Source organism: Pristiophorus japonicus, chromosome 9 (genome assembly GCF_044704955.1).
Source record: "Pristiophorus japonicus isolate sPriJap1 chromosome 9, sPriJap1.hap1, whole genome shotgun sequence".
Classification (NCBI taxonomy): Eukaryota; Metazoa; Chordata; class Chondrichthyes; family Pristiophoridae; genus Pristiophorus; species Pristiophorus japonicus.
Window position 1 is genome coordinate 91,616,614 of NC_091985.1, and position 26,981 is coordinate 91,643,594.

At 45.8% G+C, this 26,981-nt stretch overlaps 1 protein-coding gene across 6 annotated transcripts in view; it reads right to left on the reverse strand.

Annotated features, from left to right (window-relative positions):
• Nucleotides 1-26,981, reverse strand: part of rtn4a (reticulon 4a) — a 105,225-nt gene that overhangs the window by 42,513 nt on the left and 35,731 nt on the right. For 2 of the 6 annotated variants that reach the window (XM_070889563.1, XM_070889562.1), the window contains one exon: nucleotides 17,449-20,445. The exons of the other annotated variants lie outside the window; for them this stretch is intronic. In XM_070889563.1, the coding sequence (XP_070745664.1) occupies nucleotides 17,449-20,445 (2,997 nt within the window). The remainder of the gene's footprint in view (nucleotides 1-17,448; nucleotides 20,446-26,981) is intronic. 6 annotated transcript variants of the gene reach the window in all.

The following is a 26,981-nucleotide window of genomic DNA, read 5'->3' on the forward strand; positions in this document are numbered from 1 at the left end:
TGTTTAGCATAACTTCCTTTCTTTTGTACTCTTATGCCTCTATTTGTAAAGCTCAGGATCCCATATTTTTTTTTAAAAAACAGCCTGATCAACTTGTCCTGCCACCTTTGAAGATGTGTATGTGAACCCCCTCTTCCTGCATCCCTCCAAAATTGTACCATTTAATTTATGTTGGCTCATTCTTGCTTCCAAACTGCATCACTTCTCTGCATTAAATTTGATCTGCCAGGTGTTTTCACATTGCATCATTCGAGATCCTCCTGAAGTCTGCCACTATCCTACTTACATTTCCGAGTTTTGCATTATGTAAACACTTTGAAATTATGCCATTTATACCCAGGTCATTAATATACATCAAAATGAGCAGTGGTCCCAATACCAAACACTGGGGCACATTTTCCTCCGGTCCAAAAAAATAAGCAATCACTACTCTCAGCTTTCTATCTCAGCCAATTTTATACCCACGCTGCCATTGCCCCTTAGTCCCATGGGCTTCAATTTTGCTAAGAAATCTATGTGGCACTTTTTCCAAACGTCTTTTGAAAGTCCATATACACAATCGCACTACCCTCATCAACTCTCCATTACTTCATTCAATAACTCAATTAAGTTTGTCAGATGCTATTTGTTTAAATAAAATCAGTTTCATTTATTAATCCATGATTTTTTTTTTAAAAACAGACAACTATTGCCCCCCCTGGATTATGGTCTAGAAGTTTCCCCACCACCATCATTAGGCTGACTGGCTTGTAGGTACTGGATTTATCCTCGCCCCTTTTTGAAAAGGGGCAACATTTGCAACCCTTTGGTCCTCTGGCACCATTCCCATATCCAAGTAAGATTTAAAGATGGTTGCCAGAGCCTGCACTATCTACATCCTTACTTCTCAGCAACCTAGGATGCAGACCATATCATGAAATCAGAAATTTACAGCACAGGAGGCCATTTTGGCCCATTGTGTCTATGCCAGTTGAAAAAATGCTATTCGGCCTAATCCCACTTTCCAGCTCTTGGTCCATAGTTGTGCAATTTACAGCACCTCAAATGCATATCCAAATACTTTTCAAATGTGATAAGAGTTTGTGTCTACCACCTTTTCAGGCAGCGGGTGAATCTGAACTAGGTGACTTTTCTACTTTGATTGCTGCTAACATTTTAAGTACCTCTATTTTTATCCTATCTGGCAGCATCCTCATCTTGTGTGATGACAGGTGCAAAGAATTCATTTAGTACCTCAGCTATGCCCTCTGCCTCCATAGGAATATCTTCTTTTTGGTCCCCAATTGCCCCCACTCTTTGATTATCCTTTTACTTTAAATATGCTTATAAAAGTCTTTATTGTTCCCTTTTGTTACCTGCTAATCTTCTCATACATTCTTTGCCCCTCATTTCCCTTTTCAGTTCTCTATACTTCATGTATTTGGCATGATTCTCTATTATATTTTAAACCTGCCACTTTACCAGAAATCTCCTTTTTCGTTCATTTTAATCTCTATCTTTAGTCATCCAGGGGGCTCTAGCTTTGGATGCCCTCATAGGGTTGTGTTTAGTCTGTACCCGAACTTCATTTAAGGCCTCCTCCGGTTGCTCATTTATCTGCCATCTGTTTCCACTCCACCTGGGCCAGATCCCTTTTCAACTCACTGAAATTAGCCCTTTGCCTTTTATTGTTCCTTGAGCCGTTCTAGAACTACGTTAAACAGGATAGCAATTGTTACACTCAATAAATGGAGAGACTGAGTACTGTGTGCAATGAGCAAGTGTGACCTTAGCTCTTTTATTAAGGTCCCAGAGTGCAGGTACCTCGTGGGTGGCCTGCTTATATACTGTGCTCCCAAGGGATGTTGGGATCCCTTGGGACTCCAACAGGTGGGCCCTACAGTGGTCAGGTGTGATGCAGGTTACAAAAAGGTTAAATACATATCACCCCCCTGTGAGGTCAACAGTACACTTATTTACAAGGTGAGGTTATCTGGGGCTTTGTTGATTGTCTCGGTACAAATGCTGGTGTGGGTGGGTTGGTCCATTCTTCACTGGGCTGTTAAGACAGCCGGCCTTGTTAAGCTGCTGGGGATGAGGAGTTTGGTTTCGTGGTCAACTATGATGTAAGTTGCCACTTGTGTGTGTGTTGGAAGGTCAAAGTTGGTGGTGTCCTCTTCAGGTTGTTCGTAGCTGGTGGTGAACCGCAATTTGATTTGGTCCAAATGTTTTCTGTGCATTTGTCCTTTGGTCAGTTTGACCTGAAACACCCTACTCCCCTCTTTGGCTGTGACCGTGCCAGCGAGCCATTTGGGACCATGTCCATAATTGAACAAACATGATCATTGATTTCAATAGTGCATGACAAATTTGCAGAGTCATGGTACACACTGTTGATGCCGCTTGTCCTCCATGTCATCATGGAGATCAGGGTGGACAAGAGAGCCTTGTCTTAAGCGGTCTTTTCATGAGCAGCTCTCTGGACAACCAAGTCTGCAGAAAGCCTTCCGACATGTTTCAAGCTTTGCTTGGTGGTCTGAACTGCCCGTTCCGCCTGGCCGTTGGATGCGGGCTTGAACAGGGCAGATGTGACATGTTTGATCCCGTTATGGGTTATGAATTCCTTGAATTCAGCACTGGTGAAGCACGGCCCATTGTCGTTGACTAGGATATCAGGCAAGTCGTGCATGGCAAACATGGCTCGCAGGCTTTCAATGGTGGCTATGGATGTGCTTAGACATTATTGCACTATTTTGAGTAAGCGTCCACGACAACTAAAAACAAACATTTTGCCTAGGAATGGGCCCACAGTCTACATGGATCCTCGATCACGGTTTGGATGGCCATGACCACAAACTTAGCGGTGCCTCTCTGGGTGCATTGCTCAACTGAGAGCAAGTGCTGCACTGGCGCACGCATGACTAAATCGGAGTCAATGCCAGGCCACCATACGCGAGACCTGGCTGTGGCTTTCATCATTACGATGCCTGGGTGGGTGTTGTGCAGTTCGCAAATAAATGTGTCTGTCTTTCTTGGGCAAGACCGCGAAATTGCCCCACAAAAGACAGTCCGCCTGCAGAGACAACTTGTCTTTGTGTCTGTGGAACGGATTAATTGCTTCCTACATCTCCACTGGGACACTGGACTAACTCCCATGGAGGAGAGTTTTTTAAAAAAATGTAAACTAAGGACAGTAAAGGATCTTGGCTGGTCCAGGTCCTGATCTGGCGGGCCAGAATGGGGGACTTCTCGTTCTCAAATGCCTCCATGACCATGAGGAAGTCCGCTGGCTGTGCATTTCCACCCGTGGTGGGCAATTGTAGTCGACAGAGCATTTGCGCAGTTCTGTGCCCAGTCTCTGGCGGATTACATAACTATGCCGACAGCGTGAGCGCCCATCTTTGGATGCGGGTAGAGGCATTGGTATAATTCCTTTGTTCTAATAACGATGTGAGCAGCTTGTGGTCAGTTTCAAGCTCGAACTTGAGGCCAAATAAGTACTGGTGCATTTTTTTTTTTAAACCCTGTAAACGCACGCCAGAGCCTTTCAACTATGCTGTAGGCCCTTCTTCGGCCTTGGACAAACTCCTGGATGCATATGCAGCCGGTTGCAAAATCCCCGATTCATTAGCCTGTTGTAACACACACCCGACTCCGTATTACAACGCATCGCAAGCCAACACTAATTGTTTACATGGGTTATACAGGACAAGCAGTTCGTTATAACAATAAATTTCGGGCCTTCTTAAAGGCAGCCTCTTGTGAATTCCCCCATACCCAGTCGTCTCCCTTGTGCAATAGCGCATGTAGGGGTCGAGGCAGGGTGCTTAACCCAGGTAGGAAATTATCGGAATAGTCGAGTCCGCAACTCCGTCACGTTCTGTGGTCTTGGCACGTTCTTGATGGCCTTTGCCTTGGCGTCGGTGGGTCCGATGCATTCTCCTTCCTAAGAAGGACGTCCTGTTCCAGGAAAAGAGCGTTTCAACCCGAGCCCCACGCAATCCAACCGACTAAGAACCTCCTCTAGATTCTTCAAGTGCTCCATGGTGTCCCGAACTGTAACCAATGTCGTCCTGGAAGACCACTGTGCAAGGAACCGACTTTAGCAGGCTCCCCATGTTCCGCTGGAAGATTGCTGCGGCCGACTGAATCCCGAACGGGCACCGGTTGTAGATAGACATTTGTGCGTGTTGATGCAGGTGAAGCCTTTCGAAGACTTCTCCAGCTCCTGCGTCATGTAGGCAGAGGTCAGGTCCAGCTTGATAAACGTCTTCCCTCCAGCCAGGGCCACAAATAGGTCATCTGCCTTCGGTGGCGTGTACTGGTCCTGCAGCGAAAAACGGTTAATCGTTACTTTGTAGTCCCCACAAATTCTAACCGTACCGTCCTCCTTGAGTACCAGGACAATCAGATTAGCCTAGTCGCTTAACTCCACTGGCGCGATGATGCCTTCACGTTGCAGCCTGTCCAGCTAGATTTGCACACATGTATGGTACCGCCCGAGCCTTGTTGTGGATGGGTTGAGTACCAGAAACCAAATGGATCTGCACTTTCGCCCCTGAGAAGCTTCCAATGCCTGGCTTGAATAACAATGGGAACTTGCTTAGAACCTGGGTACATGAGGTGTCGTCAATGGACGAAAGCATTCGGATGTCTTCCCAGTTCCAGATTTTCCCCAACCAGCTTCTGCCAAACAACATGGGGCCATCCCCTGGCACAATCCACAGCAGGAGTTTGTGTACTACTCTATTATAGGAGACTTTGATTTCAGCACTGCCAATTACAGGGATGAGTTCCTTGGTGCAAGTCCTTAGTTTGGTGTGAATGGGGCTGAGCTTAGGCCTGTGTGCCTTTTTGCCCCACAGCCTGTCAAAAACCTTTTTACTCATTATGGACTGACTTGCCCTCGTGTCCAGCTCCAGAGATACTGGAATGCCGTTCAGTTCAACTTTCATTATTGGTGGGCATTTTGTCGTGAATGTGCACCCCGTACACTTCTGCCTCCTCAGTAAGAGTTTCCAATTCAATCTGTTCCACTGTGGATCGATCTTCCTCTGCAACGTGGTGGTTTGCAGGATTTTCAGCTCACCTGCACATTCGCTGGAGGTGTCCCATCGCTCTCCAACCATTGCACGCATAGTGCTTAAGTGGCATTGATGGGACCGATCACCTCCGCAGCACCTCGCATTAACAGATGATGGTGGACTCTGGGTCAATTGAAGTCGGGCCACAGCAGCCGGCATGTACGTTCTGCCATGTATATTTCTGCTCAAAACCAGCATTACTTTATGCACAGTACTGGCCAAAACTTTTGTTCTGCGAAATCTGCTTGGTGTTGTCGCTGGTGGACATAAATGCCTGGGCTATCGTTATGGCTTTACTCAGATTCAGAGTTTCTACAGTGAACAGTTTGCGAAGGATTGTCTCATGTCCAATACCCAATACAAAAAAGTCTGAGCATTTTTTCTAGAAATCCCTCAAACTCAATGTCCTGTGAGGCGCCTGTGAGGCGACATAGCTCGCCACTTCCTGGCCCTCCGATCACTGACACATGTAGAACCGATATCTCGTCATCAAAAGACTTTCCTTAGGATTTAGAAGCTCCCAGACCAGCGTACACAATTCTTTGTAGGATTTCTCTGTTGGTTTTGCTGGGGCCAGGAGATTCTTCATGAGGCCACAGGTTGTTGCCCCGCATACAGTTAGGAGGATTGCCCTTCGTTTGGTGGCGTTCTCGTCCCCTTTGAGCTCGTTGGCCATAAAGTATTGGTCGAGTCTCTCCATGAAGGCCTCCCAATCGTCCCCTTCTGAAAATTTCTCCAGGATGCCGACTGTTCTTTGCATTTTCGCGGGGTTGTTCGTTACCTCGTCGCCAATTGTTACTCATAATAAACGGAGAGCCTGAGTACTGTGTGCAATGAGCAAGTGTGACCTTAGCTCCTTTATTAAGGTTGCAGAGTGCAGGTACCTCGTGGGTGGCCTGCTTATATACTGTGCTCCCAAGGGATGCTGGGATCCCTTGGGACTCCAACAGGTGGGCCCTCAGGTGGTCAGGTGTGATGCAGGTTACAAAGGGTTAAATACATAACAGTAATCACGGTTTCCCAAATGCTCCCCCATTCAGGGCTATCCAGTGATCCTTACTGGAAGTGGACTTTGGACAAGATCAAGCTTGGCTGTGATGTTCCCAGGTCAAATAGCCTGCCAATATTCATTAAGGCACTCATGAATAATTTAAGTACAGTACCAAAGGGTAACAACCAATGGAACTGCACTTCTACAAGGAGATAAGAGGAAAGAGAATGGGGGGTAATAAATTGCAAAATAAATCCGGCAAAGATTTAAAAAAAACAATCCAGGCTGTTTCAAATGCAAGACAATATTGTAATCACTTAACCCCTAATGTACAAACAATGCTATTATAAACACATTTTCTGATGACTGTACAAGCTCCTACTGAATGCTGATGTTACCAAGTTTTAAAATTGTGTTTTTAAGCCAGATGCTAGACGAACAGCTATCACATCAAAATCAAAGGGAGAAAATTATTTGAAACAAAAGTCCAAGACAATGTGGTAGAAAGGTAGAGTGTGGGTTGATGCTCTGGATTGCCCACAGCACGAGTTCTTATTGGAGAGCTCAGCTCCTGACCGGAGAACTGTGGAAGAAGCAAGGTGAGAAAAATGAGTGTAATAGCCACCCAGTTGCATCCTCAAACACCAGGGACTGTTTGCTGAGAGGTTAGCAAAGGTGAAGTGCATTCTGTTCTTTACACTGGCCTAAGAGTAATCGTATGACTAAAGGGATAAATACAAAAATGTATAACTGGAAAGCGTACAATTTATTGGAATGCCGCTATGCAGTAAGTTGTGTTTGCTGGACAGAGATTGGGCGTCAAACAAAAATATGCAAGGGATTCAACATAAATACAATTGGAATAGGAGGATCATTTCAAAAGGTCAAGAACCAGATGATTGAGGGAAATAAAGGTTGGTATCAGGTCATGGAAAACAAACAAGGATAAATGTCTGATTCCAGTATGAAAAGGAAATAAAAATATTAAGATAAAATCTAAAAAATAAATTGCTATGAGCAAACTATTCTGTTACTTTATTTGTATTTAACAAAGCTATACCAATAAGTGCAGAGTTCAGTCATGTACAGAATTTTTCCTGGTTGAGACATCTTTTATATACTTTACACCGACAGAAAAGGCATTTAAAGATGGACTTCATGCAGATATTGAGTGATGGTTCTTTTAGTGTTAGGAAACAAAATTAAAAAGTAGCCATTAGTTCAGTGCGACATGGCTTGATCACAAATTGATTAGGTCAAGTTTGTCTGGCTAGCCCTTCATGTTTTTGAAATGTTATGTATGCAAGTGTCATGGGGAGATGTTAGTATTCACTATCTCTAATGTCTGAACTATCAGGAATGTTTTGCTTTAGTAGAAATTCAAATGTGCAGTTTTAAGCATGGGCAAGTGAGACCTAATAATATGCACCAGGTTGCTCCATGCCAGTACTTTGTACAATCTCCTTCACCTTGGATGTTTTTTTAAAAAAAAGTCAGAGGGTTTTGCTAGGATCTTTAGCTTGATGCTTTATACTGCAAAGTCCAACAGAGATGCCAGAGAGGCACTCCTTGGGGGGCAGGGGCTCATTTTTCACAGCACATCAGAGACTCAGTTGCAATATTCTGGTGAGAATTACAAATTTTGGACTTTTGCAACAAAAAGAAAACAATTTTAAGTATTGATCACAAGTTACTTGCTTGTGTATCTTGTGGAATTCTCATTTGTGAACAAATTCAATTTATTGGATTTAGTCTGAATGGTGCCATCAGCGAGATATTTACCACCTTAAGCGATCGGGAGAACGTGATGGACAACCCACCTAGTTTACAATACAAAAGGGCAATGGCTAGTCCTAAGGCACACTATCCCATTCACATCATGCTTACGACAGCAAGATTCAGCTCGTAGGAGACCCTGGTCTGTTTACGGAAATTGTCTTTGTTGTTATGATGATTTAAGAACATCGAGAATGCAGACCAACAAGAAAATGATTAAAGACTACAATAGAATGTTCCAAATGGAAGACAAAAATATGCCCCATTCCCAAGAAACTCAGATGCTAGCAACTAAAAAGATACAGAGGAGCATTAGCAACAGGAGTAGGCCATTCAGCCCTTCAATCAAATCATGGCTGATCTGTATCAACTCCATTTATCCACTTTGCCCCCATACCAAACAAAAATCAGTCTTGAAGCTCGAATTATCCTAGCAGCTTTTTTTTGGGGGGGGGGGGGGGGGGGGGGGTGGGAAGAAGAAAAAAAAAGGGGGGGAAAAAAAAAAAAAGAGAGGAAATAGTTCCAGATTTCCAATACCCTGTGCATGAAAGTGCTTTAGATTTCATTCCTGAATGGCTTAACTCAATATTATGCCCCCTTGTCCTGGATTCCCACACCAGATGAAAGAGTTCCTCCGTATCTACCGTATTAAACTATTTTAAATGCCTAGATCAGATCACTCCTCAATCTTCTGTACTTGAGGGAATATAAATCAAGTTTGTGTCACCTGTCCTCAGAATTGTAAGCCCTGGTATAATTCTGGTGAATCTGCACCGGATCCCCTCCAAGGTCAATATATTCTTCCAGAGCTGCTGTGCCCAAAGCTAAACGCAGTACGCTAGATGTGGTCTGACCAAGGCTCTACACAACTGAAGCACAACTTCCTCCCCTTTGGATTAGCTCCTCTGAGAATAAGGGCCAATATTCCATCAGCCTTTTTGAACTGATCTAGCTTTTAATGATTTGTTTACTTGGACTCTCTGCTCCTCTACCATCTTATTCACCATTTAGAAAATAATCCTAACTTAGTGTTATCTGCAGCTTGGATATACAATGCTCTATTATTCATCCAAGTCATTAATAAATATGAACAGTTGAGGCGGATACTGATTTAACCTTGGTATTCTTAGCTGTGGAATTCCCCATCATGAATTCTCTCAGCTGTACAGTACATGACGATATTTCAATTACCAGGATCTGTCCAACATCCAGTGTTGGATGAACAAAAATTTCCAATTAAATATTGGGATGACTGACCAAAGCAAGTGTCTTCAGTCCCCGCCACAAACTCTATTCTTGGACTCCATCCCTCTCCTCTGCCAATGTCAAGGCTGAACCAGACTGTTCATAGCCTGTGTGTCCTATTTAGATGAAAGCTCAGTTCAGGATCAAATATGACTCCAAGGTTGAGAACAATATGGTTCAGCCTCAAACAGATGTTGGAGAAGGATAGAGTCAGTGGTTGCGGAATGGTAGGGACCGAAAACAATGGCTGCAATCTTCCCAATATTTAATTGGAGAACATTTTTGCTCATCAGAATTGGATGCCAGACAAGCAGTCTGACAATTTAGAGGCTGTGAGGGGTCAAGAGAAGTGGTGGTGAGGTAGAACAGGGTGTCATCAGCATACATGTGGAAACTGATGGTGTTTTCTAATTATGTCGTCAAGGGGCAACATGTTGATGAGAAATAAGAGGGGGGGGGGGGGGGGAAAAGGATATATCCTTCGGGGAAACCAGAGGCAACAATGCGAGAGCAGAAAGAGAAGCTGTTGCAGCTGATTCTCTGGCTACGATTAGATAGACAAGAATGGAACCAGGCGAATGCAGTCCCACCCATCTGGACAATGGTGGAGAGGCATTGGAGAAGGATAGAGTGGTCAACTGTGTCAATGGCTGCAGACAAGTCAAGAAGGACAAGGAGTTTGTCAGTCACAAAGGATGTCATTTGTGACCTGATGAGCCACTTCGGTACTGTGGCAGGGGCAGAAACCTGATGATTCAAACCTTGAGTTGTGGGAAAGTTGGACACAGATTTGGGAGGTGATAATTTGTTCAAAGGCTTGAGAGGAAAGAGGTTGGAGATGGGGCAGTGTTTTGTAAGGGTTGGTTTTTTGAGGGGGGGCGACAGCAGATTTGAGGAAGAGGGGGACAGTACCTGAGGAGAGAGAACCGTTAATGTCAGCCAGAAAAGGAAGTTGGGTGGTCAGCAGTTTGATGGGAATAGGGTTGAGGGAGCATGAAGTGGGTTTCATGGACAGGGTGAGCTTGGAGAAATAGCAGCACATTTGGAAAGCAGTGACTGGATCAGTCCAAGTCAGCATGGATTTATGAAAGGGAAATCCTGCTCGACAAATATCCTAGAATTTTGTGAGGATGTAACTAGTAGAGTGGACAAGGAAAAACCAGTGAATGTGGTGCATTTGGATTTTCAAAAAGGATTTTGACAAGGTCCCACACAAAAGATTGGTGTGCAAAATTAAAGAACATGGTATTGGGGGTAATGTACTGACGTGGATAGGGAATTGGTTGGCAACAGGAAGCAGAGAGTCGGGATAAACGGGTCCTTTTCAGAATGGCAGGCAGTGACTAGTGGCGTGCCGCAGGGCTCAGTGCTGGGACCCCAGCTATTTACAATATACATCAATGATTTGGATGAGGGAATTAAGTTTGCAGATGACACTAAGCTGGGTGGTGGTGTGAGCTGTTGAGGAGGATGCTAAAAGGCTGCAGGGTGACTTGGACAGGTTAGGTGAGTGGGCAAACGCGAGGCAGATGCAGTAAAATGTGGATAAATGTGAGGTTATCCACTTTGGTGGCAAAAACACAGGCTGATTATCTGAATGTGGCAGATTAAGAAAAGGGGAGGTGCAACAAGACCTGGGTGTCATGGTACATCATTGAAAGTTGGCATGCAGGTACAGCAGGCAGTGAAGGCAGCAAATGGTATGTTGGCCTTCATAGCTAGAGGATTTGAGTATAGGAGCAGGGAGGTCTTACTGTACAGGGCCTTAGTGAGGCCTCACCTGGAATATTGTGCTATTGAGGAAGTGCAGCGAAGGTGTACCAGACTGATTCCCGCAATGGCAGGACTGACATACGAGGAGAGACTGGAGAAGGATGAGAGGGGATCGCATCGAAACATAAAATTCTGACTGGACTGGACAGGTTAGATGCAGGAAGAATGTTCCCGATGTTGGGGAAGTCCAGAACAAGGGGACAGAGTCTAAGGATAAGGGGTAAGCCAATTAGGACCGAGATGAGGAGAAACTTCTTCACTCAAGAGTTGTTAACCTCTGGAATTCCCTACCGCAGAGAGTTGTTGATGCCAGTTCACTGGATATATTCAAGAGGGAGTTAGATATGGCCCTTACGGCTAAAGGGATCAAGGGGTATGGGGAGAAAGCAGGAAAGGGGTACTAAGGTGAAAGATCAGCCATGATCTTATTGAATGGTGATGCATGCTCAAAGGGCCGAATGGCCTACTCTTGCACCTATTTTCTGTTTCTATGAGGGGAGATCAGAGAGAAACTGGAGAAAGATGTGTTCAGGGCTAGGGCAGGGGAGATCCTTAGAGGAAGTTTGGTCCGGTGAGCTTGGGGAAGGAAGGGAAGTGACAGAGGCAGCTGAACGAATGGTTTCAATCTTGAGACAAAGAAGTCCATGAGCTCCTCATGCTTATCGTCAGAGGTGAGAGGGGGAGACAGGGGAGAGGAGTTCAAGACGATGCTTAGCAATGGCGAATAGAAGCCAGGATTTATCTTTGCATTCCAGAGCTTTCAACCACATATCCGCAGCATAACCAAGACCGCTTATTTCCACCTCCGTAACATCGCCCGTTTCCGCCTTTGCCCCCGCTCATCTGCTGTGGAAACCCTCATCCATGTATTCCAACATACTCTTTGGCTGGTCTCACATTCTACCCCAAGTAAACTTGAGGTCATCCAAACTCAGCTTCCCATGTCCTAACTTGCACCAAGTCCCACTAAACCATCATCCCTGTGCTCGCTGAGTTACATTGCCTCTCGGTTAAGCAACTCAATTTCAAAATTCCCATCCTAGTTTTAAAATCCATCGATGACCTCGCCCCTCCCTATCTCTAATCTCCTTCAGCCCGACAACCAACCAACCACCGCATCTCCTCTTCCCCCCCCCCCCCCCCCCCCACCCCCCACCAAAGATATCTGCATTCCAGCAATTCTGCCCTAGAGCATCCCTGATTATAAATCGTTCAACTGTTGGTCACATTGCCGTCTGTACCCTAGGCCCTAAGCTCTCGAATTCCCTGCCTAAACCCCTCTTGCCTCCTTCAAGACGCTCCTTAAAACCTACCACTTTAACCAAGCTTTGTCACCTGCTCTAATTTCTCCTTGTGTGGCTCAGTGTTAAACCTTTTGTCTCAATACTCCTGTGAAGCGTCGTGGGATACTTTACTATGTTAAAAGGTGCTATAGAAATATAGGTTGCTGTTGTATTTAATCTGAGCCGAGCTTCCAACCCCACATTCTCCTCTTCACCAAGAATGCATACTTCCACCACCCTAACATTGCCCAGCTCTGACCCTGCCTCAACTCATCTGGTGAAACCCTCATCCATGCCTTCAGTACCTCTACACATGATTATTCTAATGCTTTCCTGGTCGGCCTCGCACCTTACTCCCTTCCATAAACTTGAGCACATCAAAAACTCTTCTGCTTGCATCATAACTCGTACCAAGTCCTGTTCACCCATCATCCTCACGGATATAAACTGGCTCTGGATCAGCAATGCCTCGATTTAAAAATCATCCTAGTTTTCAAATTCCTACACATCGCTGTAACCTCCGACAGCCCTCTGATCTCTACATTCCTCCCATTCTGGCCTCTTGCACATCCCCAATTTTCATCACTCCACCACTGGCAGCTGTGCCTTCAGCTCCTAGGCTCCAAGCACTGGAATTTCCTTCCTAAACACCTCAGACTCTCCTTAAAACTTACCTCTTTCCTGTCTTAATATCACCTTATATGGCTTCGTGTCAAATATTGTTTGATAATGCTGAGACACCTATATATACCAGCTAGGCTATCAAGGTAGCAGCATGTGAAGCTTAGTCATAAAAGGAGGAAAAGGACAACTATTTCGAATAGCATTGGCAAAAATGTAGCACCAAATTTCTTCTCAGACACAATGTAGTGAACATAAGAATGGAGAACAGGAAGGTTACCAGGAGTGGGGAAGTGTGCAAGGGAAATGTTTACTAAGCATTTAATTATCCTCCTACAAATAGGACAAGACAACAAGACTAACTACCTACCATCCTTTTTCTAAACACTGACTCATTGGGACAGAAACTTTCAGACAACGTAAAACTGAGCTAAAGTAACATTTCCCTCTAAAAATAAAAATGCAAAATTAATACAAGCAAACATTTAATATTCAATTCTATAGCCTTAATGTTTTACTGAGTGTGGTAATGCCTTAATTATTCTCCTTTCATTTGCAGTAGATGCTGTTGGAAACTAATTCAAAATTGCAAATACCAAAATAGTTATCAAAGTAACATTGAGAAACTGGAGGGGGAAAAAAAAGTATGCTGCTACTTACCCAGCAAATTTCTCCATTCATTTCAGACAGGTCTTTGTCCCATGTTTAGGTCTGAATTCTTAACCACCTAGTACTATGCTTTAATATGCTTGCTTGGTATAATTGTTTCCACCTTTTGTCTTCTCCCTCCCCAACATGAATGCTCTCTGAGCCAATGTGACATTTATTCATCAAGTCCAAATGGTTGGCTCAAACCCTTTAGCATTTCCCCCCCCGCCCCCCCCCAAATGTATCTTGTGCAATCCTTAACACAAATCAGTTAAGAAACAAAATATTTTTTCCTCTGGAACATCTGAATAATAAGAGTTTAGTGCTGTGCGATGACATACATTCCCATTTCAGCATCAACAGCAATCAATCTTAATGGGTGGTGCTCAACAGAAGTGGGTAAGCGGTGTCTGCCCAGGCATTTCCTGTCCTGGCAAAAAAGGGAGGAATTTAAAGTGCATCTGCACCCTGGCCACTGATCTGGGGGTCTGGCAAGCAGCATCCACAAGGCTCAAAAGATTTACTTGGTGAGTAGACTTACCTTGAAGCTCCTTTTAATGTTGCAGCTGGGCAACTGGAGTCCTTCCAGTCAGATGAGTACCTAGTGCAAGTTGAACAGCAGCACTACAACTCAAGAAGAGGCAGGAAGCCAGAACACCCACCTGACCACCACCCTCCCCCTTTGCATGCCATCGATTGTATTGTACATAGACTCGATTCTGTCCTGCAGGAGACTCTGAAAAACCCAGAGCAATGTAAAGGGCCAGATAAAACCACTTGCATTTATATAGCACCTTTAACATAATAAAACATCCCAAGGCACTTCACAGGAAAGTTAACAAACTTTGACACTGCTACATAGGGAGATAGTAGGCCAAATAGACTAATACTTGGTTAAAGTCATTTTAAGGAGCATCTTGAAGAGCGAGAAGCGGAGAAGTATTGGAGGGAATTCAAGAGCTTAGGGTCTAAGCATCTGAAGGCACAACCGCTAATGGCGCAGCAATTAAAATTAAGGATACTCAAGAGGCCCGAATTGGAGGAGCGCAGAGATCTCACAGGGTTGTAGGGCTGGAGGTTAGAGATAGAGGGGGGGGGGGGGGGGGGGAAGGCCTTGGAGGGATTTGAAAACAAAGCTCAGAATTTTAAAATAAGGTCAGCGAACAAGAGGATGGTGGGTAGGTGTACGGGACCTGGTGCGAGTTAAGATACGGACAACAGAGTTTTGGATGAGCTCAAGTTTATGGTGAGTGGAAGATGGGAGGCCGGCCAGGTGAGCACTGGAATAGTCAAGTCTAGATGCAACAAAATGCAGGAATGAGGGTTTCAGCAGATGAGTTGAGGTTGGAGTGAGACAGGCAATATGAGAGATGAAGTTGGTGCTAGAGTGGATGTGTGGTCGGAACCTCATCTTGGGGTCAAATATGACACCAAGGTTGTGAAAGGGCCTGTTCAGCCTCAGATAGTGACGAGGGGTATGTAGTCAATGGCTAAGGAATGTAGTTTGTGGCAGGGATTGAAGATAATAGAGTTGGAGGAAATTTCTGCTCATCCAGGACTGGATGTCCAACAAGCAGTGACACAAATCAGACAGTGGAGGGGCTGAGGGGTGTTGGTGAGTTAGAACTGTGTCGGTGTCGTCAGTGTACGTGTGGAACCTGACTTCGCGGTTTTGGATGATGTCGACGAGGGGCAGCGTGTAGATAAAAAAAGGGAGAGCCTGGGATAGATCCTTTGGGGGGGGGTAAAAAGAGAAAGGGATTCGAGGTATTGCTGTTAGCTGGAAGAGAAGCCATTGCAGGCAATTCTCAGTTTACGACGACAGGTAAGACTGGAAACCGGCAAGGGCAGTTCATCTCACCTGGATGACAGAGGAGAGGCGTTGGAGGTGGATGGTGTGATCAACCATGCCAAATTGTGGACCGGTCAGGAAGGATGAGGAGGGACAGATTACCAGTCAAAATCACACAAGATGTCATTTCAGTGCCAAAGCAGGGGTGAAAACCGATTTTGGGGGGGGGGTGGGAGGGATTCAAACATTGAGTTATGGGAAAGATGGACAGAGATTTGGGTGGTAACATGTTCACTGTCTTGAGGGGAAAGGGAAGTTGGAGATGGGGCAGTAGTTTGCAAGGAGAGGGATCAAGGGTTTTTTTTTTGACAGGAGTGATGATTGCAGATTTGATGGGGAGGAGGACAGCACCCGAGGGGGATCAGTTATCAGCTAACATAGGGAATGGGAAGGGAAATTAGGTCGAGGGAGGAGATGGGTCTCATGGACAAGATGAGCTCGGAGAGGGCATGAAGGGAGATAGGAGAGAAACGAGAGAAAGATGTGTTTGGTGCTAGGGCAGAAGGGAACCTTAGGGGAAGTTTGGCCTGGGACCTCGGGGAAGGGAAGGTAGTGGCAGCTGAACGGATGGTTTCAATCTTAGTGACAATGTGAGAGGACTCGAGGGGGGGTTCAAGAAGACAGTTTGTGGTGGAGAAGTCAGGGATTATCTTTGTAATCTAGTATGTTCCTGCAAAAACAAGCAGTTTTGGCAGAGGAGAGCATGATCTGAGTGTTTTGTGGTCCAGCCAGATCTGGTAATGAATGGCTAAACCTGTTGTCAAACATTCAAGTATGCGTCCCTTGGACTTAAACATTTAATTGGTGGAAATTTTGGTTTATCCAGTACGGTCAGACAAGCAGCCTGACAGCACAGCCAGTGGAGGGCTCGAGAGAGGCAGTAGTGAGGTAGAGCTGAGTGTCATTAGCTTACATGGGGCACCTGACTGTTTTTTGGTGATATAGCAGAGTGGCAGCATGTAGATGAGAAATAGAGGGACCCAAGGAGAGAGATAATGGTGGGCCAAGGATAAAGGTAATGGCGCAGTGGCAGAAGAGAAGTCATGGCAGGACATTCTCTGGGTACGACTGAACAGACAAAGATTGAATTAGGCAGAGGCCAGTCCCACTCAACTGGATAATGGAGATGGGGTGTTGGAAGACGATGGTGTGGTCAACTGTGTCAAAGACTATAGACAGGTAGAGAAAGAGGAGAAGGGATAGTGCACCATGATAATAGACACATAGGATGTAATTTATGATTTTGATTAGGCCATTTCAGTGCTGTGGCAGGACTGGAAACCTGATTGAGAAATTGGGGGCAGTTTTGTGATGTGAACCCATATCCTTTAGGAACTGGATTCTTAAGTTGTCCAGACAAATTAATGGGGTAGATTTTCATTTCATCAGTACTGACTCGATTGAAGCTTAGCCCTAGAGATTTATGAGCAGTTTACCCCTCTCTCCAAATGGGGGCATCCAAGAAAAAAAGTGTCCTTTTGCACTTTCATGAGTTTGGGTACTGTACTTTTGGCTAATTTAGAAAGGAACTGCCAAAATTTGCAACGGCAGATTGTTCATCATGTCAAATGATTCAAATAAAATAGGAAAAGTTGAGAGTCACTGAAATTGAACAGCATAAATTAGTTCAACAGAAAACTGGATACATTTCTGGACAGAAGGGAGTTGGATCTTTGAAAATGGTCAAGGATTGTTGGACTAAATGTCTTACCCAGTTCCTAGAATTCCAAGTCTTAATGGTGGCTATCTAGTTCTCCAATTTACCAATTCAAAAGAGACCCTTAGCATTTTTCCCAAGTTACAATTTCAATTAAAATATTCTAACCAAACAATTTTGCAAAAGATTACAAATTAGTGTGGCATCCAGGAATACTTACATGCAACCCAGTGGAAATGACCATAAACCTTGAATCACAATTACAATTTCACTGACTCCATTTAAAAATGCATTAAAAAGATAGCTTAATCAAGCATTTGTTAATTTTATTTATGTGTTATATTGAAGGACATGAACATTAGACTTACAAGACATGTGTAAAGGTAAGGACATTTAGCACACTCATGCAGTTACGGCACTACTAAAAGCTAAGAGATGAGATGACATGAGCGCATTTTCATTTACACAAATGTGATGAATATATCTACAGGTGAAGGCGCATGTGTGAAGTCAGGCAATGAATGTGCACATATTGTTACCTGATTTTTTGTCCGGCCTTACTGAAATACCAGCAACAGCAGAATCTTTAGATGTTTCAGTGCTCTCAGCAACAGTAGGCAATTCTGGCAGCAGAGTTTCTACAAGAAAATTTTTTTTGCTCACATCACCCTCTCCAACAGGGGAGGAGATTATATCTGCTTCTTGCTGAGATACGGATGTTGCTCTTGTTCCTTTTTTCTCTCCCAACACTTCTGCTAGAGCAATATTGGTTTCTAAATTTTTTGTAACCACCTCTTTAGAAGCCTTTGTTACTTCTTCATTCATGGGAAATGAAGCATCAGTAGGTAACTCTTGGGCCTTTATCTGTACTTGTGGAATCTCTAACTTTTCAGAACGGCCATCAATTTTAGTTTTCATTTCACCAAGCTTTTCCAAACAATTGTCTGGAAATGTATCACCCTGTAAAGATGGAGCAACAGCCAAAGTCACAGGCTGGGAAGTAGTCAAACAAGTCTCTTCAGTCAAAGCTTTTAAAACAAGTCCTCTGCCAACACTTGAAAAATCTTCATTTGACATTGATAATGTGGTTGGTACACCAGTGTCTTCAATCATAGAAGGAACAGGGATAGATTCTTCTGCAACACACTTCTCACTCATTGTTGGACTAGGCAGTATTTCTCCAGAAGCTTCCTGATGTCTTAACATAATTTCTATTGGAGCTTTCTCTGTAATAATTACTGGGCCAGCCAGAACATCTTCAGTTACATTTTTAATCAGTGATGGGATTTCAGTTTGATCTTGGAGTGATAGTGTACCAAGTGAACTTTGCTCAACATGTTTGTAATCAACTAAAATCCCTTTAACAGGTTTCATTCCAATTGCAGTAGCTCCCTGTGCTCCCAAAATAGGTTCAGATTTGCTGATGGTAACATCTTGTCTTTTCATTGTCACCGAAGTGTCAGCTGACACTTTGTGTTTTGGAGTAAGCAATGTAGGATAATTTTTCTCTTCCACAATTTTACTTGGCAATAACTCTTGTTTACTGGACTGGTTAACAAATTGATTTATATTTTCAGAGACATGAGGTGCAAACCATACAGACAAATCCTTACCTTTAGACTCTATAATGGAACCAACCAATAGATGCTCTGGTAAATTTCTCTCCTCAGAAACTGGAATCTGCTGAGAAATAACTACAGTATCTTCATTAACTCCTCTATTTGAAACTGTCTTTTGTTCCTCAAAGAAATGCTGTATTTTTGTCACCTCTGTAATACCATTAGCAGCACAGTCTGTAAAAATAGCTGGTTCTAGAAGGGCATGCACAATTTGTTCTCTACCGGCATTTTGAGCAACAGATTGTGTTGTAACACATTCAGGATCTGTAAGAATTGTAACACATTCTGTAACACTGTCTTTTTCTGTGCGAGTAGGTGCCTTTACAATCATTTCTGTTAAATCCTGTACTTCCTCAGATTTGCCTAAAACACATTGTTCTGATGTAGAAGGTAGCAATTCAAATGAATTATGCAGATCTTGAGCAGATTTCCTTATTTTTATATCAGATGCATCTTCAGTCATTTCTATACCTACTACCAACCCACTTGACTTGATTTCAGAGATTCTTCGTAAATGGTCCGGTGCAAAACTTTGTGCAGTTGGATCAGATGTTATGGCTTTATCCAGAGAGTCAGTTTTTATAATCTGGTCTGGTTTGACTGCAAAGCTACCAAATAATTGTGAATTAATTTCAGCAGCAGATATCACATCTTTGGAAATGGGCTTGTTTCCAGTATCTACTGGTGGTACAGGTTTTGTTTCTGTATCTTCGACCTTTTTAGTCACTTCTGACTTAATAGCAGTCAACTGTAATGAAGATTCTTTCCATTCAGTCTTTCCTCTAGCAGCTGCATCATGTTCAGGAACCATTTCATTAGTGCTGAAGTAATCAGACTGTGGAGACTCCAACATGTAAGAATCAAATGTAGCATAGGTCATATATGTTTGAGGTTCACATGCAACTGGAACTTGTGAAACTGCAAAATATGCTTCATCAGTTGGAGACAGCTTTTTATCTTGTTCAAAGGAATGTTTCAAAGAGGTTAAGTTCTCAAAGTCTGCAGAACCAAGCTTCCTAGTGTCCTTAGCCACAATTTGCTCTTCAATATCACATGGAGTCTTTGAAAGTTCCTGATCTTGAAACATACCACTCTCAGACTCAACACTTACATTAATTATGGATTTACTGGTATCAGCATCAATAACAGCTACCTGATCAATTGTTGTTCTAGAAGATTTTAGCTCATTTCTCTCCTTCACTGCCAAAATATCTCCATAACAAAAATTAAGACCACTGCCTGCTGGTTTCATGGTTCTCTCATTAAAATCAATCAACATGTCCTGCATGGATTCCTTTTCCTCAACAATTCTGTCTAAGGGGCACATACCCATTTCTGACACACCAACATACTCGCACATTAATCCTAAATGTGTTTCCAATTCAACTTCCTCGTCATCTGATAACTGAACTTTATCTATGCCAGTGATCTCACTAATCTTAGTTAGTCCTCCCTTATCTGCTTTGACTTGTTCTGGCATTGCTTCTTCAACCAGGGATAACATAGTCCCTTTAAATTCACTTCCATTTGACTCTACACACTGACCAACTTTGTATTGGAATCGACTTTCATCAATAGAAATTAATGCATCTAACTCTGATGATTCTCCAGATGCTGGCTTCAGTTGTGTCTTTTCACCAACAGCATGAGCTTTTTCTAAATGGTCTGCTACTTGTTTGTCCATTGTATTTTCCATAAAACCAGAGATAGTTTGTAAAACAGTGCTTATGGGAACTTCAGTCTGTACAAGATCATCACTGTGGACTGCTTTTGTGGGCATTGTTAATTCAGTTATAGAATCAGAAGAAAAGGAGGACATAGAGAAGACAGGAACAGGTTCAACATGCACAGGTGCAGCATCCTGTGGGCCCACAGGTTCGGCACTAGATGGTTGATCTTTCAAGTTGACAGAAAAGTCTGTGATCATGGATGGAAAGGAAATGAGAAAAGTAAAATCTTAGTTGAATGCTACATATAAAATCAATATTTAAATACAAATTTAATCATTTTCATTGCTTTAAACAGACTAAAAGGACCACTCTAACCTACCTGAATGACTTGATGTCTAATTAATTTCCTTTCAAATGGTAAAACTGCACACTCAATGCATTTCATCTTCATTTTGAAACAACAGAACTGATGCATCAAAATTACTCCTTCCACTTTTCTCCCACCAGCCTTTTAATAGCACATCCCACTGAAGAGCATTTGGGTCTAAAATGTCCCTATATTCATTTGTAAACAAACTCGTTCTTTTCAGTTTGAGCAATTTTTGAATGTGCTGTCTATACACACTTATGCATGCCATTTTCAATTTAACTTTGGCATACCTTAATTTTTCTTGCTCAAATCCCACAAACACATGCACTTTGTGTTCTTGTTAGTCATATGACTCAGAAGTTTCACTACTGAATTCTAGTGAACACAGGAACATAATAAATAGGAGCAAGAGTTGGCCCATTTGGCCCTTTGAGCCTGTTCTGCCATTCAATATCACGGCTGATCTATCGCAACTCTGGGGTAGAAAATTCCAAAAATTCACAACTCCAAGTGAAGAAATGTCTTCACCAGTCCTGAATGGCCAACCCCTTATTCCAAGACTGAGCGCGCTCAGTTCTAGGCTCGTCAGGGGAAACATCCTCCCAGCATATACTGTTAAGCCCCTTAAAAAATGTATACAATTCAATTAGATCATCTTTCATTCTTCTAAACTCTAGGAAATATAGACCTAGACTACTCAATCCCTCCTCATAGGACAACCCGCCCCCAACCCCACCCCAGGAATCCGCGAACCTTCGTTGCACACCCTTTAAGTCAAGTATATCCTTCCTTAGGTAACGAGACCAAAACTGTACACAGTACTCCAAGTGTGGTCTTACGAAGGCCCTATATAATTGCACTAAGACTTCTTTACTCATACTCCAATCCTTTTGTAATTAAGACTATCATACCATTTACTTTCCTAATTGCTTGCTAAACAGTTTAGTGGAACAGGTTAACTAAGCAAGATATTGCTGAACTTGTAGCCAATAAAATCAGTCTGACACACCTAGGAACTCCCACCCACTTACTCGTGAAATTTAGATATAGGAGAGACAAGCAGCAGCAAACAGGATGAATGCCCTGAAATGAATCGTAGTAAATCCCCCCAAAAATTGCATTTATATAGCGCCTTTCACAACCTCAGGACATCCCAAAGCCCATTACAGCCAATTAAGTATTTTTGAGGTGTAGTCATTGTTGTACTGTAGGAAATGTGGCTGCCATTTTGCACACAGCAAGCTCTCACAATGTGCTCATGACCAGATAATCTGTTTGAGATGTTGGTTGAGGCTTAAATATTGGTCAGGACACCAGGGATAACTTTCCTGCTCTTCAAAATAGTGCCATGGGATCTTGCGTCCACCCGAGAAAGCAGATGGGGCCTCGGTTTAACGCCTCATCCGAAGCACCTCTGACAATGCACTGGAGTGTTAGCCTAGATTTTTGTGCTCAAGTCTCTGGAGTGGGACTTGAACCCAAAACTTTGACTCAGAAAGCAAGTGTTCTACCAAGTGAGCCACGGCTGATACCAGCAAAATTCAGACGTGACATTTAACACTAGGTTACATTTGGATATGGTCTTGCTCAAATTTTAAAATATAGTTCCATTTCCACATACAACTGAATAGTTAGTTATCCAATATCGGAGCTATGTGCCACAGGAGCCATCTCCCTGTTCTATAACAACCTCGTGAGCCACACATTCTTCAGCAGGAGACAATTTAGTACAGGGGAAATTTTAAAATACGTACTCCAGGCTAGAGTCTGAAAGAGAACCAATGAACAGGAAGGAATTCATTTCAAAAGAATGAAGCCCATACAATATTTCCTTCAATTTTTGGGGGGGGTTTTGTGGGGGGGGGGGGTTTGTGCGCACCCTTTAAGGGGCTGTATGGCTCATTCAAAATACTGCGCATGAGCGGTTTTTCCTATTTAAAAGCCAGTAATCTGGCTACGCGGGAGCTGCAGAACACTCCGTGGTTGCATATCAATTCTAGGATCATCAATTCGCTTTTAAAAACTTGGAGCACAAAATAAAGATTGGGATATACACATGGGGTTAAGGTAGAATTTGAAATAACTTAAATTGTAAATATTTATTTTAATCTAGTAATTTTTAAATCATGAGAAATTTGACATTCTATAAGTAAAACTATTTCAGGGCCAGACGGTTGTTCAGCAGTCAATATGCTGTTAAACACCCCATAAAAAGTTACACCTTGTTGGAATAGATGAGGTTTTAACAGCAATGTTAGAGCGGAAAAATAGTGGACCAAATATTTCGGCATCGCCGGATCCATACGAAGTGCGCAATGACCCAGCTTTCCTGATCCGTCAAGATTTTTCTCGACAGATCCTCTGCATCCCTGGGAGGAGGACGTCCGCGCGAGAGAGATTGGGCTATTTGCTCAACTCATGCCCAGCGAATGTCCTTCAAACTTTCATGCATAGCTTACTTTTATCAGCGCAAGTGTTTTAAAACATTAAATTTAACATATTAAAACACTGTCTATTGAGGTAAATTTATTTTTAACTATTAAAACAAAAAATCCCCCAATATACACTTTTCTAAATATTTAATTACATTAGTTTGAAATGTGATGTTTTATTAATTTACTTATGCTGCGTTTCGGTGTTTTTTCTCATTGATAGTAATGGGAGTCCTTACAAACAGAGCTCCCATTTTTATGGCAATACTGCATAGTGATTGGTGGTCTAGGCCCACCAGACTCCAGCTTGTACCTGAAAGGCATCTTCCCATGCACTGTGCAGAGAATCTAGGGCTTTGGCTGGGATCTCTTCCTCCGGGACCACCAGATACTTTCGTAGATTTTTTTTTAAGGGTTGGAGGTGTTCGTATGAAAGAAGCCTCCGACCACGATTTCCCCCGCCCCGGTATGTCAGTTCAACTGATTTCTGACGACAGGGAGTTCCACAGTGCAGCCAGTGGCGGAGCAGAGAATGACTGACACCAATTTCAGGAATTCCGTGTTTATTTGCGCATGCGCTAAATCCTGAAGTTACAATCAGTCCCAGAGGGGTAATGACAGCGAATGCTGACAGTTTTGCCGTCATTACCATCGCAAAATCCGGGACACTAACATTTTTCCTCATTCACTCAACATCCACATACAAATTACCAAGCAACAAAAAACAATGCGAGGTGGGCTCTATGTGCTACATATCATGGCTTCAGAGGAACACCGCCTACTAAGACTCATCTTGAATTGTCAGAAGAAAACAATGCTTTGTAAAATGCACACAATTTACTCTAAGTAGCGCTCTTCACATACTGGCCCGAAATGTGACCCAGGCATCAGCCCACTATTTTTACCAGTGCTCCTTGATTAGCAAGGGAACATAGAAATTAACAGCGCAGAAGGAGGCCATTTCGGCTCATCTTGTCCGCGCCAGCCGACCAAGAGCTGCATGGCCCTCAGTCAGCAGCCTTAAAGGTTACATATAAACCTATGAACAATGGCGGGAAGGTAAAGAGCACCTAGCCCAACATCTCCACCCCTCACAACTGCGACACCCCTTACACTGAAACATTCTACATTCCACCCCAACCGGAGAAAAAGAGAAGAAATTCTGGAAGTCTCTCAATCTACTAAATTCAGGATAGAATCTGTTAGTATCAGGATTCTCAGCATGATAGAGCTGGCATTATGGAAATTAAATCAAATAAAACAAGCAATTTTACTAAAAAGGTGCTACGGCAGCAGCTTGCTCACTAAAAGCACATAAGAATTTGGAAATTGATGAGGGATGCATGCCCAATTTCTGATATGGTGACTAAGGGTCATGGCAGGAATTTCCTAAAATTTATGAAGTAATACACAAGAACTGAAGTTCATTCTTCAGAGAAGAAGTGTGGAATTTCACCTTGTACCTCGTTAGATGCTACTAACTTTGCCCAGCTTGCAGAAAGGAGGAAAGAGTACCTGCTCTTGACTTCAATCAAGTTGGGCACCAAGGAGCCCTTGCAAAATGGAAGACAATGGGTCAAGGGGAATAACTTCTCCAGTGGACTTGTACCCAAACAGGAAAAATGGTTTTAATACTATCACAGGCCCCTTATTGCTGCAGGAGTACTCAGGGGAGCATCCTCACTTCCTCCATCAATGAAACTGTCTCCTTGTCAGGACTGTGGTTGTGTGTTACTTGACTATTCAATAGTAGTCTGCTCCATTCATAACTCTGCCAATATTGAAACTGTTCAGGCTTACAAGTGGCAGGTTACATTTGTGTCATATAAACAGCTGGTAAAGACCATCTTTAACAAGAGAATATACACCCACCTTCCCCCAATTTTCAACTGCACCACTACTGGCGAGTCCCCTGCCACAATTCGCAACAAAATAGAATAGCGCAGAGCTAATAGCCATTACGGAGACGTGGTTGCAAAGTGACCAAGGTTGGGAACTAAATATTCCAGGATACTTAACTTTTACAGGGAGAGGAGGGGCGAGGGGGGCGGAGGGGGAGAGGAGGGGCAGAGGAAGGGCGAGGGGGGCGGAGGGGCAGAGGAAGGGCGAGGGGGGCGGAGGGGGAGAGGAAGGGCGAGGGGGGCGGAGGGGGAGAGGAAGGGCGAGGGGGGCGGAGGGGGAGAGGAAGGGCGAGGGGGGCGGAGGGGGAGAGGAAGGGCGAGGGGGGCGGAGGGGGAGAGGAAGGGCGAGGGGGGCGGAGGGGGAGAGGAAGGGCGAGGGGGGCGGAGGGGGAGAGGAAGGGCGAGGGGGGCGGAGGGGGAGAGGAAGGGCGAGGGGGGCGGAGGGGGAGAGGAAGGGCGAGGGGGGCGGAGGGGGAGAGGAAGGGCGAGGGGGGCGGAGGGGGAGAGGAAGGGCGAGGGGGGCGGAGGGGGAGAGGAAGGGCGAGGGGGGCGGAGGGGGAGAGGAAGGGCGAGGGGGGCGGAGGGGGAGAGGAAGGGCGAGGGGGGCGGAGGGGGAGAGGAAGGGCGAGGGGGGCGGAGGGGGAGAGGAAGGGCGAGGGGGGCGGAGGGGGAGAGGAAGGGCGAGGGGGGCGGAGGGGGAGAGGAAGGGCGAGGGGGGCGGAGGGGGAGAGGAAGGGCGAGGGGGGCGGAGGGGGAGAGGAAGGGCGAGGGGGGCGGAGGGGGAGAGGAAGGGCGAGGGGGGCGGAGGGGGAGAGGAAGGGCGAGGGGGGCGGAGGGGGAGAGGAAGGGCGAGGGGGGCGGAGGGGGAGAGGAAGGGCGAGGGGGGCGGAGGGGGAGAGGAAGGGCGAGGGGGGGCGGAGGGGGAGAGGAAGGGCGAGGGGGGCGGAGGGGGAGAGGAAGGGCGAGGGGGGCGGAGGGGGAGAGGAAGGGCGAGGGGGGCGGAGGGGGAGAGGAAGGGCGAGGGGGGCGGAGGGGGAGAGGAAGGGCGAGGGGGGCGGAGGGGGAGAGGAAGGGCGAGGGGGGCGGAGGGGGAGAGGAAGGGCGAGGGGGGCGGAGGGGGAGAGGAAGGGCGAGGGGGGCGGAGGGGGAGAGGAAGGGCGAGGGGGGCGGAGGGGGAGAGGAAGGGCGAGGGGGGCGGAGGGGGAGAGGAAGGGCGAGGGGGGCGGAGGGGGAGAGGAAGGGCGAGGGGGGCGGAGGGGGAGAGGAAGGGCGAGGGGGGCGGAGGGGGAGAGGAAGGGCGAGGGGGGCGGAGGGGGAGAGGAAGGGCGAGGGGGGCGGAGGGGGAGAGGAAGGGCGAGGGGGGCGGAGGGGGAGAGGAAGGGCGAGGGGGGCGGAGGGGGAGAGGAAGGGCGAGGGGGGCGGAGGGGGAGAGGAAGGGCGAGGGGGGCGGAGGGGGAGAGGAAGGGCGAGGGGGGCGGAGGGGGAGAGGAAGGGCGAGGGGGGCGGAGGGGGAGAGGAAGGGCGAGGGGGGCGGAGGGGGAGAGGAAGGGCGAGGGGGGCGGAGGGGGAGAGGAAGGGCGAGGGGGGCGGAGGGGGAGAGGAAGGGCGAGGGGGGCGGAGGGGGAGAGGAAGGGCGAGGGGGGGCGGAGGGGGAGAGGAAGGGCGAGGGGGGCGGAGGGGGAGAGGAAGGGCGAGGGGGGCGGAGGGGGAGAGGAAGGGCGAGGGGGGCGGAGGGGGAGAGGAAGGGCGAGGGGGGCGGAGGGGGGAGAGGAAGGGCGAGGGGGGCGGAGGGGGAGAGGAAGGGCGAGGGGGGCGGAGGGGGGAGAGGAAGGGCGAGGGGGGCGGAGGGGGAGAGGAAGGGCGAGGGGGGCGGAGGGGGAGAGGAAGGGCGAGGGGGGCGGAGGGGGAGAGGAAGGGCGAGGGGGGCGGAGGGGGAGAGGAAGGGCGAGGGGGGCGGAGGGGGAGAGGAAGGGCGAGGGGGGGCGGAGGGGGAGAGGAAGGGCGAGGGGGGCGGAGGGGGAGAGGAAGGGCGAGGGGGGGCGGAGGGGGAGAGGAAGGGCGAGGGGGGCGGAGGGGGGAG